General features: G+C 46.1%; 1 protein-coding gene and 1 long non-coding RNA gene across 3 annotated transcripts in view; both read left to right on the top strand.

Annotated features, from left to right (window-relative positions):
* pan2 (poly(A) specific ribonuclease subunit PAN2) overlaps positions 1-19059 on the top strand; it is a 37394-nt gene that overhangs the window by 3668 nt on the left and 14667 nt on the right. For both annotated transcript variants that reach the window (XM_052057968.1, XM_052057967.1), the window contains exon 8: positions 1467-1563. In XM_052057968.1, coding sequence (XP_051913928.1) covers positions 1467-1563 — 97 coding nt within the window. The remainder of the gene's footprint in view (positions 1-1466; positions 1564-19059) is intronic.
* On the top strand, positions 10269-16122 carry LOC127596089 (uncharacterized). The gene is made up of 4 exons (XR_007961375.1): positions 10269-10811; positions 12543-12766; positions 14926-14976; positions 15088-16122. It is a non-coding gene; the product is annotated as an uncharacterized LOC127596089 (long non-coding RNA).

Raw genomic sequence — 19059 nt, 5'->3', positions numbered from 1 at the left:
AATCCACAGCAAACGGCAACTTCTGTTTGAGGGTGTGCAGCTTTTTCTGCATTGGCTAGTGTAAAAAGATGAAGCTGCTTGCAGCCCTTGGGATGAGTCACGCCCAGCCTGGGGAAGTTAACGCGACTCACACTGGCGGGCTCTCCAGCCAGAATGGTGATGTACGACGTCACGACTCACTGCAAAGAAATAGCAACTGTTATTATGGAAGTCCAGTCAGTTCTCTTATCTGCTGTTACAGTCAAGCAGCTGTGAATGTTGTTTGGAGTTACGTCACACACACACACACACATTTATTCATCAACAGTGCGTAGCCATTGATTTAATCTGCCACTTCCAACCAGCGTCGAAAGACTGTTGCGATATTAGGCGGCAGTGTTTTGAGTGAACTACTCAAGAGATTGAGTTCAGTGCACTGTAGTTTGACAGCGTTAACCAGTCTATACATCGTCAGGCATTGAGCTTCACTGGAAAGTCAAAACTCCTTTCAAAGGTTGGGGAAGTTTGCTGAGACCCAAAGTATGACCTTGTATGCTACGTCCAAATATGGTCCACTTCATAGTTTTCTCACAAATCAACACTATTGGTCTGTTAGTTGTACACAGCATGAACCAATTTTAAGTGTAGAAAGTAGCTTGAGAACAAATCTATTACCTGTTGACCTGTATGAGAAGGGTTGTGAAACTCTGCCTCTTCCCTCTCTCTGCGCGAGCGGTGCAGCGATATGCAGCCTCAAGATTGAAAGTCTTGATGTTTTGTTTTTTTAAACAATAACTAGTGGAAATAGGTTGGATACATTTGAGTAAGCCTGTTTTCTTTCTACACATTGCTGTAATGCTGTAGTGCAGAAGGAACTGCACAGCCACAAGGCAGCTCTTTTTTTCCCATGCACTAATAAATTAATAATCGAATATCAATTTAAATTAGTGACAACAAGGGAACACAATCTAATTTGGCCCGAGAGAATAGTTTTGACATAGTGTTGCCTTGGTTTTAACACGGAAAGGTAAGCGATAACGATACAAGGTGTGATACCAACTTGAATGATGTAGTGTTTGGTCATTCAAATACACGACATTTGTTTCGTTTTTTCTTGAAAAGTTGTAATTTGGCAGATGTGAGGATTGTACTCGAAGCGCAATAGAACCTGCACGTAAATGCTGCAAAACAATGCTAATAGCATTTGACACCTTTATGCATACAGTGTTCTTTTGATTTATTTATTTTTAACTTTTTCATTCTTTTTAAAAAAAATTTTGAAAGAGCTGTCGATACTGTTTGGCAACAAAGAGATGATTACCACCCACAAGAAAGTTTCAAAGCAAGAACACAGAAAGCCCTGTGCTGTGTGTTGTGCAACCCAGGGAAAGAACATCCCAGTCATTTGGGTTTCCGGCCTCCCAAAAAGTGATTGCTGATGAAGTCATATATTGAAGCTTGTTTTTGGAATTTTCTTTGTCACGTAGACGAGCTCCTCCCGTGGACCCAGAAATCCTGCGCACAATGAAGACTGTTGGATTCATCGGATACGCAGCAAACCCTCGCACTCGTCCCCGCAACCAGGCATGTTGTGAACGCGTGCATGCGCGTGTGTGTGTGTGTGTGTGTGTGTGTGTGTGTGTGTGTGTGTGTGTGTGTGTGTGTGTGTGTGTGTGTGTGTGTGTGTGCGCGCGCACGCGCGCGCGCATGTGTGTTTGTACGGCTATACTTGTGAGGACCACTGTGATTATAAGACCAACGTAGTGAGGACATTTTTGACAAGTGAGGACATTTAGGCCAGTCCTCACAAGTTTTTCATTCTAAAGGCCTCTAGAGGGTTTATATAGGCATCTCTCAAAGTTTCAGAGAGGTCCTCACAAATATACCAAAAATGATTTTTTGTGTGTATTTTCATTTAAATTCAATACACACACTTTTTACTCACTACCGCCACCTATTGATTTCTGAAATATTTTTGTTCCAACAAAACTGAAACTATAGAAAACAGTCTCATGGGCTTATTAGAAAGTAAAACAATGATGTATTTTTTATTATATCTAATATTTGTCTAAGTTTAACTTTTTTAACAAACATCTTGTTATGAAATAGAACTTGTTATGCAAACCCAAATCTGGAATATGGCCTCAGACCCACCCGAAATTACACCTTAAATCAAACCACTAAATAAAAAACCTAAAATAATTTAGTGAAGTACACACTTATTCCATTTGTGACATATTGAGGTTTTAGTTGTCATTTCATAGCTCCACATTTGTAATTTGAAGTGCACATTTCTAACATTAAGCAAAGCTCTCTGTGAGTATTTTTACTGAGTAATGTTTTATATTCTATTGTATACTACTGATGGAACTATTATTTACTATTATATTTAGGGCATCAGTCTCATCTTTTCCATAAGGACACAAGGACAGAGGTGGCAGAATAAATGTGCACTCAATTGTATTAGTATTACTTTTGAAAAATATGACATGTAAAAAAAAAGAGTCCTTGAATAAGAGTAAATATGTACATAGTGGGGCAGCCCGGTAGTCCAGTGGTTAGCACGTCGGCTTCACAGTGCAGAGGTACCGGGTTCGATTTCAGCTCCAGCCTCCCTGTGTGGAGTTTGCATGTTCTCCCGGGCGTGGGTTTTCTCCGGGTGCTCCGGTTCCCTCCCACATTCCAAAAACATGCGTAGCAGGCTGATTGAACACTCTAAATTGTCCCTAGGTGTGAGTGTGAGTGCGAATGGTTGAACGTTTCTGTGTGCCCTGCGATTGGCTGGCAACCGATTCAGGGTGTCCCCCGCCTACTGCCCGAAGACAGCTGGGATAGGCTCCAGCACCCCCGCGACCCTAGTGAGGATCAAGCGGCTCGAAAGATAAATGAATGAATGTACGTAGTGAAAGAATCACAAGTACTGAGTAATTGGTGAGGAACTTCTTATTTATATTTTCAAACTACCACATTAAATAGAAATAGGAAAGTGCAATTAAATTAAAAAAGTTAAAGCTGTAAGCATATTTACGCCCTCAGGCATGTCGGAGTTCTCATTGTAACATACATTCAGTCATTTTCCGATCCGTTTTATCCTCACAAGGGTCACGGGGGGTGCTGGAGCCTATCCCAGCCGTCTTCGGTCAGTAGGCAGGGGACACCCTGAACCGGTTGCCAGCCAATCGCAGGGCACACACAGACAAACAACCATCCGCGCTCACACTCACCACCGAGGGACAATTTGGATTGTTCAATTAGCCTGCCATGCATGTTTTTGGAATGTGGGATCTGGAGAGAACCCACACAGACCTGGGGAGAACATGCAAACTTCACACAGGGTGGCCGGAGCTGAAATTGAACCTGGTACCTCTGCACTGTGAGGTCAACACGCGGACCACTAGTTCACCAGGCCGCTCCCCAGAAAATCCATCCATCCATCATCTAGCGGTTATCCGGGGCCGGGTCGCGGGGGCAACAGCTTTAGCAGGGAAGCCCAGACTTCTCTCTCCCTAGCTACTTCTTCCAGCTCTCTCCGGGGGATCCCGAGTCGTTCCCAGGCAAGCTGGGTGACATAGTCTCTCCAGCGTGTCCTGGGTCTTCCTCTGGGTGTCCTCCCGGTGGGACATGACCGGAACACCTCACCGGTGAGGCGCTCAAGAGGCATCCGAATCAGATGCCCAAGCCACCTCATCTGGCTCCTCTCGATGTGGAGGAGAAGCGGCTCGACTCTGAACCCCTCCCGGATGACTGAGCTTCTCACCTTATCTCTAAGGGAGAGCCCGGACACCCTCCGGAGAAAACTCAATTCGGCCGCTTTTATCCGGGATCTCGTTCTTTCGGTCACGACCCATAGCTCGTGACCATAGGTGAGGGTTGGGACGGAGATCGACCGGTAAATTGAGAGCTTCGCCCTTTGGCTCAGCTCCTTCTTCACCATGACAGACCGATACAACGTCCGCATCACAGCAGACGCTGCACCGATCCGCCTGTCAATCTCCCGCTCCCTCCTACCCCCACTCGTGAACAAGACCCCAAGATACTTGAACTCCTCCACTTGGGGTAAGATCTCTTCCCCGACCCGGAGGGGGCACTCCACCCTTTTCCGACTGAGGACCATGGTTTCAGATTTGGAGGTGCTGATTCTCATCCCAACCGCTTCACACTCGGCTGCGAAACGCTCCAGTGAGAGTTGGAGAGCCCCGTTTGAAGGAGCCAACAGCACCACATCATCTGCAAAAAGCAGGGATGCAATACTGAGGCCCCCAAAGCGGACCCCCTCAACGCTTCGGCTGCGCCTAGAAATTCTGTCCATAAAGGTTATGAACAGAATCAGCGACAAACGGCAGCCTTGGCGGAGTCCTACCCCCACTGGAAACGATTCCGACTTACTGCTGGCAATGCGAACCAAACTCTGACATCGGTGGTATAGTGACCGAACAGCCCGTATCAGGGGGTTCGGTACCCCATACCCACGAAGCACTCCCCACAGAACTCCCCGAGGGACACGGTCAAACGCCTTCTCCAACTCCACAAAACACATGTAGACTGGTTGGGCGAATTCCCACATACCCTCAAGCACCCTGCTAAGGGTGTAGAGCTGGTCCACTGTTCCACGGCCGGGACGAAAACCACACTGCTCCTCCTCAATTGGCGGCTCGACTTCCTGACGGACCCTCCTCTCCAGCACCCCTGAATAGACCTTACCAGGGAGGCTGAGGAGTGTGATCCCTCTGTAGTTGGAACACACCCTCCGGTCCCCCTTTTTAAAAAGAGGGACTACCACCCCGGTCTGCCAATCCAGAGGCACTCTCCCTGTTGACCACGCGATGTTGCAGAGGCGTGTCAACCAGGACAGCCGCACAACATCCAGAGCCTTGAGGAACTCCGGGCGGATCTCATCCACCCCTGGGGCCCTACCACCGAGGAGCTTTTTAACCACATCGGTGACTTCAACCACAGAGATAGGAGAGCCCACCTCAGAGTCCCCGGGCTCTGCTTCCTCCAAGGAAGGCGTGTTGGTGGAGTTGAGGAGGTCTTCGAAGTACTCTGCCCACCGGTTCACAACGTCCCGAGTCGAAGTCAGCAGCGCCCCATCCCCGCTGTACACAGTGTTAGTGGTGCACTGCTTCCCCCTCCTGAGACGTCGGATGGTTGACCAGAATTTCCTCGAAGCCGTCCGGAAGTCGGCTTCCATGGCCTCGCCGAACTCTTCCCACGCTCTGGTTTTTGCCTCGGCGACCACTGAAGCCGCGGTCCGCTTGGCCAGTCGATACCCGTCAGCTGCCTCTGGGGTCCCACAGGCCATAAAGGCTCGATAGGACTCCTTCTTCAGCTTGACGGCATCCCTTACTGCTGGTGTCCACCAGCGAGTACGTGGGTTGCCGCCACGACAGGCACCAACCACCTTACGGCCACAACTCAGATTGGCCGCCTCAACAATAGAGGCACGGAACATGGTCCACTCGGACTCAATGTCCCCCGTCTCCCCCGGAACATGGGAAAAGCTCTGTCGGAGGTGGGAGTTGAAACTCCTTCTGACAGGGGATTCCGCCAGACGCTCCCAACAAACCCTCACTATACGTTTGGGTCTGCCAGGACGGACCGGCATCTTCCCCCACCATCGGAGGCTACTCACCACCAGGTGGTGATCAGTTGACAGCTCCGCCCCTCTCTTCACCCGAGTGTCCAGAACATGCGGCCGCAAATCCGATGATACAACTACAAAGTCGATCATCGAACTGCGGCCTAGGGTGTCCTGGTGCCAAGTGCACATATGGACACCCTTATGCTTTAACAAGGTGTTCGTTATGGACAATCCGTGACGAGCACAGAAGTCCAATAACAAAACACCACTCGGGTTCTGATCGGGGGGGCCGTTCCTCCCAATCACGCCCCTCCAGGTATCACTGTCATTCCCCACGTGAGCATTGAAGTCCCCCAGCAGAACAAGGGAGTCCCCAGCAGGAGTACTCTCCAGCACACCCTCCAAGGACTCCAAAAAGGGTGGGTATGCTGAGCTGCTGTTTGGTGCATATGCACAAACAACAGTCAGGACCCGTCCACCCACCCGAAGGCGGAGGGAGGCAACCCTCTCGTCTACCGGTGTGAACCCCAATGTACAGGCACTGAGCCGGGGGGCAATGATTATGCCCACACCTGCTCTGCGCCTCTCACCGTGAGCAACTCCAGAGTGGAAGAGAGTCCAACCCCTCTCGAGAGAACTGGCACCAGAACCCAGGCTGTGTGTGGAGGCAAGTCCGACTATATCCAGTCGGAAATTCTCTGCCTCACACACCAGCTCGGGCTCCTTCCCTGCCAGAGAGGTGACATTCCATGTCCCAAGAGCTAGCTTCTGCAGCCGAGGATCGGACCGCCAGGGTCCCCGCCTTTGGCTGCCGCCCAGCTCACATTGCACCCGACCCATTTGGCCCCTCTCATGGGTGGTGAGCCCATGGGAAGGGGGGCCCACGTTGCCTCTTCGGGCTGTGCCCGGCCGGGCCCCTTGGGTGTAGGCCCGGCCACCAGGCGCCTGCCAACGAGCCCCACCTCCAGGCCTGGCTCCAGAAGGGGGCCCCGGTGACCCGCGTCCGGGCAAGGGAAACCTAGATCCATTTATTGTATTCATCATTGGGGTCTTTGAGCCGTGCTTTGTCTGGCCCCTCACCTAGAACCTGTTTGCCATGGGTGACCCTGCCAGGGGCATAAAGCCCCAGACAACTTAGCTTCTAGGATCATTGGGACACACAAACCCCTCCACCACGGTAAGGTGACGACTCACGGAGGGCCCCAGAAAATCCAATTCATTTTATTCTGCTTTGTAAAGAATTAAGTAAAGAATTCCAATTCCAAGAAACCAAGAAACGATTAAATTCCATGTTAGAGTTTGGAATTATGTTGCTTTAAAAACAATTGTAAATTTTTAAGTCAGTTTAAATATACTGTGTGTGCGGTTGTTTGTGAACATATATATAATTTTATTTGCTGTAATTCTTTTAGGAGTATGTGACATTGGTGATCCTCGTTACTGAAATACTGTATGTAGATGTTGCTCAAAATTTATCATGCTCTCCTTCACATCAGACCTCAAAGTTCACAAAGGCTGTGGGAACTTTGATAATTGACTTAATCATTGGCCATGAAGGGGAGCGGCTGTTACCTGCTCCAAAACGAAGTTTTTGCAGCACCCCTCCCCCCAGACATGAGTTTGTTTACATTTCATTTAGCAGAGCTGCGCAGAAGCCAGCCACAACGCTTTGCAAGAAAAAAATGAGTTAGGTACTGTATTGCAGAAGTGTCCCCAGCATATCCAATTTATTTCATTCATCTTTGGACATTGAAACTGGAAAATATGACTTGCATTCAATAAGTAAATAATTGTTTCATCTAAATTCCATATTAGAGTTTGGAATTATGTTGCTTTAAAAACAATTGTAAAATTGTAAGTCAGTTTAAATATACTGTGTGTGCGCGGAGTATGTGACATTGGTGAGCCTAGTTACTCAAATACTGTATGTAGATGTTGCTCAAAATTTATCATGCTCGCCTTCACAGCAGACCTCAAAGTTCAAATAGGCTATGGCAATTTTGATAATTGACTTAGTCATTGGCCATGAAGAGGGCTGTTACCTGCTCCAAAACGAAGTTTTTGCTGCACCCCTCCCCCCAGACATGAGTTTGTTTACATTTCAATTAGCAGAGCTGCGCAGAAGCCAGCCACAACGCTTTGCAAGAAAAAATGAGTTAGGTACTGTATTGCAGAAGTGTCCCCAGCATATCCAATTTGTTTCATTCTGCTTTGGACATTTCAACTGGATCATTATGATTTGCATCCAATAAGTAACAACAGTAAGTATTCTTTAGTAAGAAATCATGTTTGCGTTGCTCAATCAGTCTTGATAACAGAATTTCCTTATGTGGGACATGACTACGGTACACGTCCTTTATGAACATGCAAGTGTGTTAACAAAATACATGTGTAAGAACACAAGCAGTAAAATGCAAAAATATATGCCCCAACAACACAAATAACACAAAAACGGCAGTATACAGTACAGGGATATGAACAAAATACATTATAACAAGAGTAGTCACAAAATGAGGGCTCTTTGCTCCAAAATGAGACCTATAACAGCTGGTGGCTTTTCTTTCCAATCACTCACTATCTCGAACTTGACCTCCCCTCGATCACCACCCAAGGCAGCGTTGCTCAGCTGATGTTGTGCAATAAATGTCTGAAGGCATCCACGGGACCCTTCAAAGTCCTCCATGCCCATAGCGCGATGGAACTCGCCTTCTCTCTGATTAGCGCTCCAGTTAGCGCAAATTGTTTTCAAATCTCTAAATGACCTTTTCAAATCTCTAAATTACCTCGTGCCACCTTACCTCGCTGACCTCATCTGGTCTGCGGACCAGACATTATTAGAAGGACCAAGAACTAAACTGAGGCTCAGAGGGGATGGAGCCTTTTCTGTTGCTGGTCCCTCTCTCTGGAATGACCTTCCACTGAACATTCGGCAAGCCTCCTCGCTGCCCATCTTCAAAACGCGCCTCAAAACTCACTTGTATTCTTTGGCATTTGACTCACCATGACTTAGATTTGTTCTTGGTTTTGCTGTTCGGTGCTTTCTACCGTATTTATTACAGACTGCGTTACTGTTTGTTGTATATGTTAAATTGCTCCATGTAAAGCACTTTGTAATGCAGCGATGGCTGTTTGAAAGTGCTCTATAAATAATGTTGAGTTGAGTTAGCATGATAGCAGGTCAAGCATTCCAGGAAACGTTCATTTACTCTACAGTCCGTCGAGCCACAAGCAACTTGCTTTGAGCATCTAATCGGATGCATTCCATGTTCTCTTCCACAGTCATTACCATTCCTTTGTTTGGATGCAACGATCGACAGGACGTAAATGTAAATGAATGGAATAGAAAGTCGTTCACGATTCCAGTAAACTCATGCTAATAGAGAGATTCTGCTGTTTTTGTGCCAAAGAGAGTAAAAAGTGGTGCAGACAGTTATTCCGCGGTATCGAACGGGACTTGCTTGAGTTTGCTCTAATTCGAGCTTCCGTATGGCTTCCAGGTTCCATCTCCAGCGTGTCTTGGGTTGTCCTCGGGGCCTCCTGCCGGTGGGACATGCCCGGAACACGTTTAAAATTCATTTCGGCCGCTTGTATCTGGGATCTCATTCTTTCGGTCACGACTCATTGCTCATGACAGTAGATGAGGGTTGGAACGTAGATCAACCGGTAAATTGAGAGCTTCGCCCTTTGGCTCAGCTCCTTCTTCACCACGACTGACCGATACAAAGCGCGCAGAGCAAGCAGCAGCCGCTTCACCGCTGCGCCTGTCGATCTCTCATTCCCCCCTGCCCTCACTTGCAAACAAGACCCCAAAATACTTAAACTCCTCCACTTGGGACAAGATCTCCTCCCCGACCCGGAGAGAGAACTCCACCCTTTTCCGACTGATTTTCATCCCAACCACTTCATACTCAGCTGCGAAACGCTCAAGTGAGAGTTGAAGGGCCCTGCTTGAAAGAGCCAACAGTCCCACATCATCTGCAATAAGCAGAGATGTAATACTGAGGCCACCAAAATGGACCCCCATCAACACTTACACTGCGCCTAGAAATTGCCAATGTCCGTAAAGTTTATGAACAGAATCGATGACAAAGGGCAGCCTTGGCGGAGTCCAACCCTCACTGGAAACGATTCTGACTTACTGCCGGTAATGTGAACCAAATTCTGACATCTGTGGTGGAGGGACCAAAGTGCCCGCATCAGGGGATTCGGTACCTCATACTCCTGAAGCAATCATATAATGTAATATCGTACTCAAATGTGTAATGCATAGATTTTTATTATGGGTGAGGGAATTTTCGTTTGACAGAAGTCCATAGATGGCAATACTTACTGTAATTATGTTTCATTGAACAATTATAATATTTAAGTCTGGTTTAAAAAATATGAACAGGTATTTACATTTGTGTTATTACAGTTGCTGAAACATATAGATGTTGCTTGAAATTTATCATGCTCCCCTCAAAACAGACCGCAGAGTAAAATAAAAGTTAAAAGGCTGAGCATTTTTAGTTTATCGTTGGCCATGAAGGGGGGAGGGGCTGTTCCCAGCTCCAAACCCTCGCAGTTGCACTGTTTGAACCTAGTTTATTCAGCTCCCCTCCCCCACACTAGTTTGAGCACGTGATCAATTAGGAGCGCGGTTCATACAGCAGCAACAAAGCTTTGCAAGAAGAGTTGAGTGTTGCAGTCGTGTCCCCAGAACATCTAATTCGTTTTATTCTGCTTTGGACATCGAAACTGTATAATACGAATTGCATCCAATAAGTAAATAATAATGATGTTTCATCACAATTCCATATTAGCATTTGGGAATAATGTTGCTTTCAGAACAATTACAATATTTTAAGTCGTTTTTAAAATATGTGTGTGTGTGTATATACTGTATATATATACAGTATGTATATACACACATTTTAGGAGTACATGACATTGGTGTAAACAAGATTTCATAAAATATGTTGATATTGCTTGACATTTACTATGCCCCACTTCAAAACGGACCTCAGAGGAAAAGTGAAGGAGTTTTGGTTATGAAGGGGCGGGGCTGTTTTCACACCCCAAAACGTCACAGTTACGTTGCAGGAAACGAGTTTCTACAGCTACCCTCCCCCACATCACACTCGCTGACCATCAATTAGGAAACGCGCGCTTTGCTACCTGCACAAAAGGAAGGCGTTGAGAAGAGTGAGCGTACGAGTCAGCATCATCGAGAAAACCCCAGAAAGTGACAAATACTTCAGAATTAAAGCAGGTAAGACACTCAAGTTTTGAATATTTTCTTACAAGTTCGTTATTCTAAGTAATTCGGGCAGGCTCAAAGGTTCGTGTTATATCAGCATTAGAGTGAAACCAACTATCTGAATAACTCTACTATGCTGTACCTAAGGAGTTGTCACCAAGATAGAAAGTTTCCTCTCAAACAATAAACTTTCAATAGGCCGTCAGACACACAATACAGCGCCACAGAATAGGTCGTTGGTGTGGTAAAATCAAGTTTTAACACCACCACCCCCCCCCCGCGCCGCCATCGTCTCGCCGTCGTCGTCGTCGCCATTTTAGTTGAGCAGAAAATTAGTTGCAAATGACCCAGCGTCTTTCGCCGCCGCCGCCATCTTAGTTGAGCAAAGAATTAGTTGCAAATGGAACCAGTGTCTTTCCATATACAGAAAGTAACTGCAAAAAGACGATGTAAAATACCAAGCAATTTACAGATAACAAAGTGGGTTGAACGAAATATTATACTGTGAACCATTATCAACACAAAAGTTAAAATAAAATAATAAATAAAAAATAATAATAATAAAGGTTAAATGTGTGGATCACCAAAACCTATGCATTTTGGGCTGAAAAACCCCCCACTTATATGAGGAGAGATGCATATTTTCTATGTTTGTTAAGCTTTCTACTATTTTATGGGGACATTTTGATGATTTTTTTTGTGGCAACATACATTGTCACTGTCATCAACCTTTGCGATTTGTAACCACACTCGCTCATCGTTTATTGATCCCAAATATCCTTATTGGCAAAGCCGAATTAGTGGTGATTGAAACTTTGACTTTTCAAACGTCAAACCAGTTATTGGCCCAGGCTTATAAAAACACACTAGTGATGCATTCTCAGCATGAATCTTAACCTTATCATACTCATATCAACTTAGTGATTAGACGTTAATCGGCAAATTAGTGGATGAATGTTGATGTAATTCAAGGAGAAAAAAAATGCTGTGGCGTGCAGAGATTTGGTGAATATGCGTTCATTTTAGTCGCCACATACTAAGAGAAATTTCCTCTTCTGGGAATATAATAGGATGAACGTGGAAGGAATTCAAACAAATTTGATTAAAAAGTACACATGATGCGTTCAAAGAATTAATGTAAATATTGTAATTATATACAGAAATTGCATCTTAATAGGTGTATGAAAAGATTGACCTGGGTACAGCTCACGTGGAAAATTGTTCTCTCCGCACTCTGTGTCGGCCATCATTGTTATTGGATTGCCAAATACTTGGAAATAAGCCTCTCTTTGTGACGCAGATGATTCGCCAAATGTGTAGTGGCAACTAGTACAGTATTAAATTTACATTTATTACGTTTTTAATTTTCTGAAATATCGATTGCTGGTATTGGCAGCCTCCACGATAACCTTAAAATAATGCCGGTATCAGCCTGATACCATTATTTGGTTTCGGCACTTACCTATCTTTGCCAAGCACTGGAAATGAGTGATATAGACATTTTTAAAAATTATAATAAGTCGACTTTTAATTGATTACCCGGTGAGTTTCAAATGCTTTATTTGCCCATATTAAACAAAATAAGTTATTTCTATAAGGTATTTCTGTTTTGCCATGTTAATGTGTTCGATTAATATTTTATCCCACAGAACTATCTTGTCATGTAAGCCTGAATTATCAGTACTATTCTCTAACATCATTAATTGCAATGGTATTTTCTGATCTTTTTTTTTTTAATAACAGATGGACAATCCCACTGAAGATGGTGATTATTCTGACTCAAGTCTTTTTGGATCAGATGAGGAATACAAACCAACTAAGACATCCTCTGAGTCGAGTGATGACGAGGAGATATTCCATCCAAAGGTAGAAAAATTGTTCTCTTATGATACATCCAGTGAAGACTCTACAAGTCATCAGACATATGAAGCAGAGGAGCACAGTCATGTCTGCAATTCGTAAAGAAGGTAACCCATTAACCTATGTAAAAACAAAAGATGAGCAAAGAAGATCCTTCTTTAACCATAAAAGCATTTACAAAAAGGGAAGGCAAACGAGTTTGGCACAGAAGTCATTATTGCTTCTACTGTGGCCAATCAAATTTAAAGATGGCAAGGCAATTGGAAAGGAAACATAAGGAATCACAAAATACATTCTGTGGGGGGGGGGGGGTGTGAACACATAACAAAGGAACAAACTACACAATCAACTCTGAGACGGTCCAGTCTCCTACAAAAGGAAAGATGACAGAAGTACAAACGAGCACGAAAGCAACACATTCTACCCGTATGTAATCAACGCTTTTCACGCGTAGCAAGTCTACTCCTGTAGCGTTCACACGTCCCATTTTATATCGGTGCTGCCCCGCATACTAGCATTTACTCCAGAGTAAATGTTTAAACCACCTCCTGAGCAGGGTTACATTTGCTCCGTTTTAAGCTGTTTTCAGGGGCTACACTGGTGTAACTTTGTACGTGGCAACGCTCGACATGGGGGCAGTCGGCTTTTGGGGTGGGGGGGGGGGCAGAACGGATGAATGGACATGTCAAGAGTTTTAATTTCTCCATATTTTGTTCCGGTCAGTTGTCACGCAGTATGAGGAACATATATAAATTATATTTAATCCTTGTGTATTTTTAGCCGTTATAAATCAAATGTTTCTTGGGGGAAATAATGCGGCGTAAATTCACTCTAGCACCTAAAGCACTATGAAATGACATACAACAAAAATTTCTACTGTACAATATTACACGATCGATTACAGCATTGTTTTGGGTATTTTTGTATTTAGATTCATTCATTCATCATTCATCTTCCTAACCGCTTGATCCTCACTAGGGTCGCGGGGGGTGCTGGAGCCTATCCCAGCTGTCTCCGGGCAGTAGGCGGGGGACACCCTGAATCAGTTGCCAGCCAATCGCAGGGCACACAGAGACGAACAACCATTCACACTCACACTCACACCTAGGGACAATTTAGAGTGTTCAATCAGCCTGCTATGCATGTTCTTACCATTTCATTTATCAAATGCATTGCCCACACTGGACAATGTAATCTATCAATATAAAAGTTGTTTTTCGAAACCCCTGCTATTCGCGTTCAATAGAGACCAGGCTCGTTCACTGGCTGCCACTGGAATGCACTTGAAGGGGGAAGATAATTTATGGATGATGGTTATTTTAAATCAGGAATCAGTATTTTATTTCTGCCAAATATTTGCATTGGTCTAACAAAATTTAATTATGTCGGTTGGTTCACACTGACTAGCATGAAATCATACAAGATGTTCTTGTAACATACCTTTCAAATGTTATATGTTGCCCAGTAAATCTTCTCTATTCTTAATGGAAGCACGAACTTGTATTTAATACATAACACAATGATTTGCATGTCATGTTCAACCTCTATTTAATTGGCTACACTACTATGTTGGAATTGATGGCTGCAACACGTTCCAAACAAGCTGGGACAAGGTGGTTTTGAATGCAGTGCTCTCTGATAGGTAGAAGGTCATGGCCTTTGAATGTTATCTGTTTTTGGCCTTGCCGCTTACATGCACTGATTGGTCCAGATTCTCTGAACCTTTTGATATTATGGACCAAAGATGACGTAATCCCTCAATTCCTTGCAATTATACGTTGTGAAACTCTGTCCTTCAACGATTCAACTTGTGGTGACCCTCACCCAATCTTTGCTTGTGAATTCAGGATAGCTACTTTTTGACCCAATCATGGCACCCACCCATTCACAGTTAGCCTGTTCACCGGTGGGATGTGACAAACAGGGGTTTGATGAGCATTTCTCAACATTATTTTTTTTGCTAGCTGTTCCATCTTTTATGGAACGCAATACAGCCATTAAATTCTAAGTTAAATATTATTGGAAAAAATTAAATGTACCAATTTGAACATTGAATGTTGTCTTGTCTTTGTAATGCTTCACTTAAATATAGGTTGGACATGATTTGCAAATCATTGTATTCTGTTTTGATTGATGAGCATAATGTCCCAATTTCACTGGAATTGGGTTACTAAATGAATGCCTTGATAGCATATTTTTGTTCAACACTGATTTAGTAAAATGTGTCACTTTGTTCTCTTTTTCATGTGGTGGTATCGACCTTTAGCCCCAAAAAGGGAAAAGCATCTCTCCAAAAGAGGGAAGACTGAATTGGATGGTAAGCTTTGGATGAGGAACTATATCTCTTTTTTCATAATTTAACCAGTTAAAATGCATGCAACGTATTTGACAATGAGTGTCAAATCAGGGATGTCCCATTTCATTGCAGATTCGAGTCCAGGCGGGGACCCTGGCGGTCCGATCCTCGGCTGCAGAAGCTAGCTCTTGGGACATGGAATGTCACCTCTCTGGCAGGGAAGGAGCCCGAGCTGGTGTGTGAGGCAGAGAATTTCCGACTGGATATAGTCGGACTTGCCTCCACACACAGCCTGGGTTCTGGTACCAGTTCTCTCGAGAGGGGTTGGACTCTCTTCCACTCTGGAGTTGCTCACGGTGAGAGGCGCAGAGCAGGTGTGGGCATACGCATTGCCCCCCGCCTCAGTGCCTGTACATTGGGGTTCACACCGGTAGACGAGAGGGTTGCCTCCCTCCGCCTTCGGGTGGGTGGACGGGTCCTGACTGTTGTTTGTGCATATGCACCAAACAGCAGCTCAGCATACCCACCCTTTTTGGAGTCCTTGGAGGGTGTGCTGGAGAGTACTCCTGCTGGGGACTCCATTGTTCTGCTGGGGGACTTCAATGCTCACGTGGGCAATGACAGTGATACCTGGAGGGGCGTGATTGGGAGGAACGGCCCCCCCGATCAAAACCCAAGTGGTGTTTTGTTATTGGACTTCTGTGCTCGTCACGGATTGTCCATAACGAACACCTTGTTCAAACATAAGGGTGTCCATATGTGCACTTGGCACCAGGACACCCTAGGCCGCAGTTCGATGATCGACTTTGTAGTTGTATCATCGGATTTGCGGCCGCATGTTCTGGACACTCGGGTGAAGAGAGGGGCGGAGCTGTCAACTGATCACCACCTGGTGGTGAGTAGGCTCCGATGGTGGGGGAAGATGCCGGTCCGTCCTGGCAGACCCAAACGTATAGTGAGGGTTTGTTGGGAGCGTCTGGCGGAATCCCCTGTCAGAAGGAGTTTCAACTCCCACCTCCGACAGAGCTTTTCCCATGTTCCGGGGGAGACGGGGGACATTGAGTCCGAGTGGACCATGTTCCGTGCCTCTATTGTTGAGGCGGCCAATCTGAGTTGTGGCCGTAAGGTGGTTGGTGCCTGTCGTGGCGGCAATCCCCGTACTCGCTGGTGGACACCAGCAGTAAGGGTGCCGTCAAGCTGAAGAAGGAGTCCTATCGAGCCTTTATGGCCTGTGGGACCCCAGAGGCAGCTGACGGGTATCGACTGGCCAAGCGGACCGCGGCTTCAGTGGTCGCCGAGGCAAAAACCAGAGCGTGGGAAGAGTTCGGCGAGGCCATGGAAGCCGACTTCCGGACGGCTTCGAGGAAATTCTGGTCAACCATCCGACGTCTCAGGAGGGGGAAGCAGTGCACCACTAACACTGTGTACAGCGGGGATGGGGCGCTGCTGACTTCGACTCGGGACGTTGTGAACCGGTGGGCAGAGTACTTCGAAGACCTCCTCAACTCCACCAACACGCCTTCCTTGGAGGAAGCAGAGCCCGGGGACTCTGAGGTGGGCTCTCCTATCTCTGTGGTTGAAGTCACCGATGTGGTTAAAAAGCTCCTCGGTGGTAGGGCCCCAGGGGTGGATGAGATCCGCCCGGAGTTCCTCAAGGCTCTGGATGTTGTGGGGCTGTCCTGGTTGACACGCCTCTGCAACATCGCGTGGTCAACAGGGAGAGTGCCTCTGGATTGGCAGACCGGGGTGGTAGTCCCTCTTTTTAAAAAGGGGGACCGGAGGGTGTGTTCCAACTACAGAGGGATCACACTCCTCAGCCTCCCTGGTAAGGTCTATTCAGGGGTGCTGGAGAGGAGGGTCCGTCAGGAAGTCGAGCCTCCAATTGAGGAGGAGCAGTGTGGTTTTCGTCCCGGCCGTGGAACAGTGGACCAGCTCTACACCCTTAGCAGGGTCCTTGAGGGTATGTGGGAATTCGCCCAACCAGTCTACATGTGTTTTGTGGACTTGGAGAAGGCGTTTGACCGTGTCCCTCGGGGAGTTCTGTGGGGGGTGCTTCGTGGGTATGGGGTACCGAACCCCCTGATACGGGCTGTTCGGTCACTATACCACCGATGTCAGAGTTTGGTTCGCATTGCCAGCAGTAAGTCGGAATCGTTTCCAGTGGGGGTAGGACTCCGCCAAGGCTGCCCTTTGTCGCCGATTCTGTTCATAACCTTTATGGACAGAATTTCTAGGCGCAGCCGAAGCGTTGAGGGGGTCAGTTTTGGGGGCCTCAGTATTACATCCCTGCTTTTTGCAGATGATGTGGTGCTGTTGGCTCCTTCAAACGGGGCTCTCCAACTCTAACTGGAGCGTTTCGCAGCCGAGTGTGAAGCGGTTGGGATGGAAATCAGCACCTCCAAATCTGAAACCATGGTCCCCGGTCGGAAAAGGGTGGAGTGCCCCCTCCGGGTCGGGGAGGAGATCTTACCCCAAGTGGAGGAGTTCAAGTATCTTGGGGTCTTGTTCACGAGTGGGGGTAGGAGGGAGCGGGAGATCGACAGGCGGATCGGTGCAGCGTCTGCTGTGATGCGGACGTTGTATCGGTCTGTCGTGGTGAAGAAGGAGCTGAGCCAAAGGGCGAAGCTCTCAATTTACCGGTCGATCTACGTCCCAACCCTCACCTATGGTCACGAGCTATGGGTCGTGACCGAAAGAACGAGATCCCGGATACAAGCGGCTGAAATGAGTTTTCTCCGCAGGGTGTCCGGGCTCTCCCTTAGAGATAAGGTGAGAAGCTCAGTCATCCGGGAGGGGCTCAGAGTCGAGCCGCTTCTCCTCCACATCGAGAGGAGCCAGATGAGGTGGCTTGGGCATCTGATTCGGATGCCTCCTGAGCGCCTCCCCGGTGAGGTGTACCGGTCATGTTCCACCGGGAGGAGACCCAGGACACGCTGGAGAGACTATGTCACCCAGCTTGCCTGGGAACGACTCGGGATCCCCCGGGGAGAGCTGGAAGAAGTAGCTAGGGAGAGGGAAGTCTGGGCTTCCCTGCTAAAGCTGTTGCCCCCGCGACCCGGCCCCGGATAAGCGGTAGATGATGGATGGATGGAAAAAACTTTACACCCAAAGAGCAGGCAAAATCTAAATTGGAGAAAAAGACAAGTACTTTAATTTTTTTTACGTATAAAATCCACATTGTAAAGCTATCACAAGGTGGTCTTTGTGAGTATCATTAAATTGCAATTGTCATCATATTTAGGGTCTCCCAGAGCAAATTTGAGGAGACCATGGAATGAAGAAGAAAAGGCTGCTGTGGAAAAACACCTGGGGAGACTTATAAAAGGGTGTCAAGCAAGAACAATGCACTGACTGCAAAATGAAAGAGCCGCAGGCCTTGGCTCAAAGAACCTGTAAAGACGTAAAGAACTTCAAGAAAAGATCTGCTTCTCGAGTTCTTCATTTTTAAATTTAAATTTTCTTGCTGGAGTATTTTTTTTTCAATTCTTTTCTACTCTTCCTGAGCAGTGTTGTTAAAAATGTTCTACTTGAGGTGAGATTTAATGTTGACATGTACTTATAAAGTTTTACAATATATTTGATTTAGTTCCGTAAATTAATTGGCCAAAGCATGGGTCACTTTTATTGTAGTAGTAATTGTACAGCAATCAATCGGTTCAAGTTGTGATTGATATATAATGTATAAATGAGGAACTCTGCTTATCTTAAGTTGAAACTATCAAATTATTCATAAAACAGACTACTCACACTTTTTAAAATTAAAATACAAAATGTCTGCTGTGTAATTGCAGGTTAATAAGAGAGGAAAAACTCTGAAGGCCATACCAAAAGTTGATTTGTATGCTTAACTGCAACAAAACCAAAAGAGATATTTTAACCAAAGTCACAACAGGAGTGAGGACTTTGAATGTGCCCATTCAGAGTCCTCACTCCTGCTATGATTTCAGTTTCAAGTCTACTTTTTATTGCTCTGTTTTTTAAAGAAGTTGAAGTGGGGAAAGTAGTTGGGGTGACATCTAGTGTACAAATCTAAGACTAGTTCCTCTCTAAACCTATCAGAAAGGGTGGTCCTCACTCCCTATCTGGAGTTACCCGGACCTCACA

The sequence above is a fragment of the Hippocampus zosterae genome, chromosome 2, assembly GCF_025434085.1.
Source record: "Hippocampus zosterae strain Florida chromosome 2, ASM2543408v3, whole genome shotgun sequence".
NCBI lineage: Eukaryota > Metazoa > Chordata > Actinopteri > Syngnathiformes > Syngnathidae > Hippocampus > Hippocampus zosterae.
Note: the sequence above shows the minus strand (reverse complement) of the source record. Positions and strands in the feature narration are given on the sequence as shown.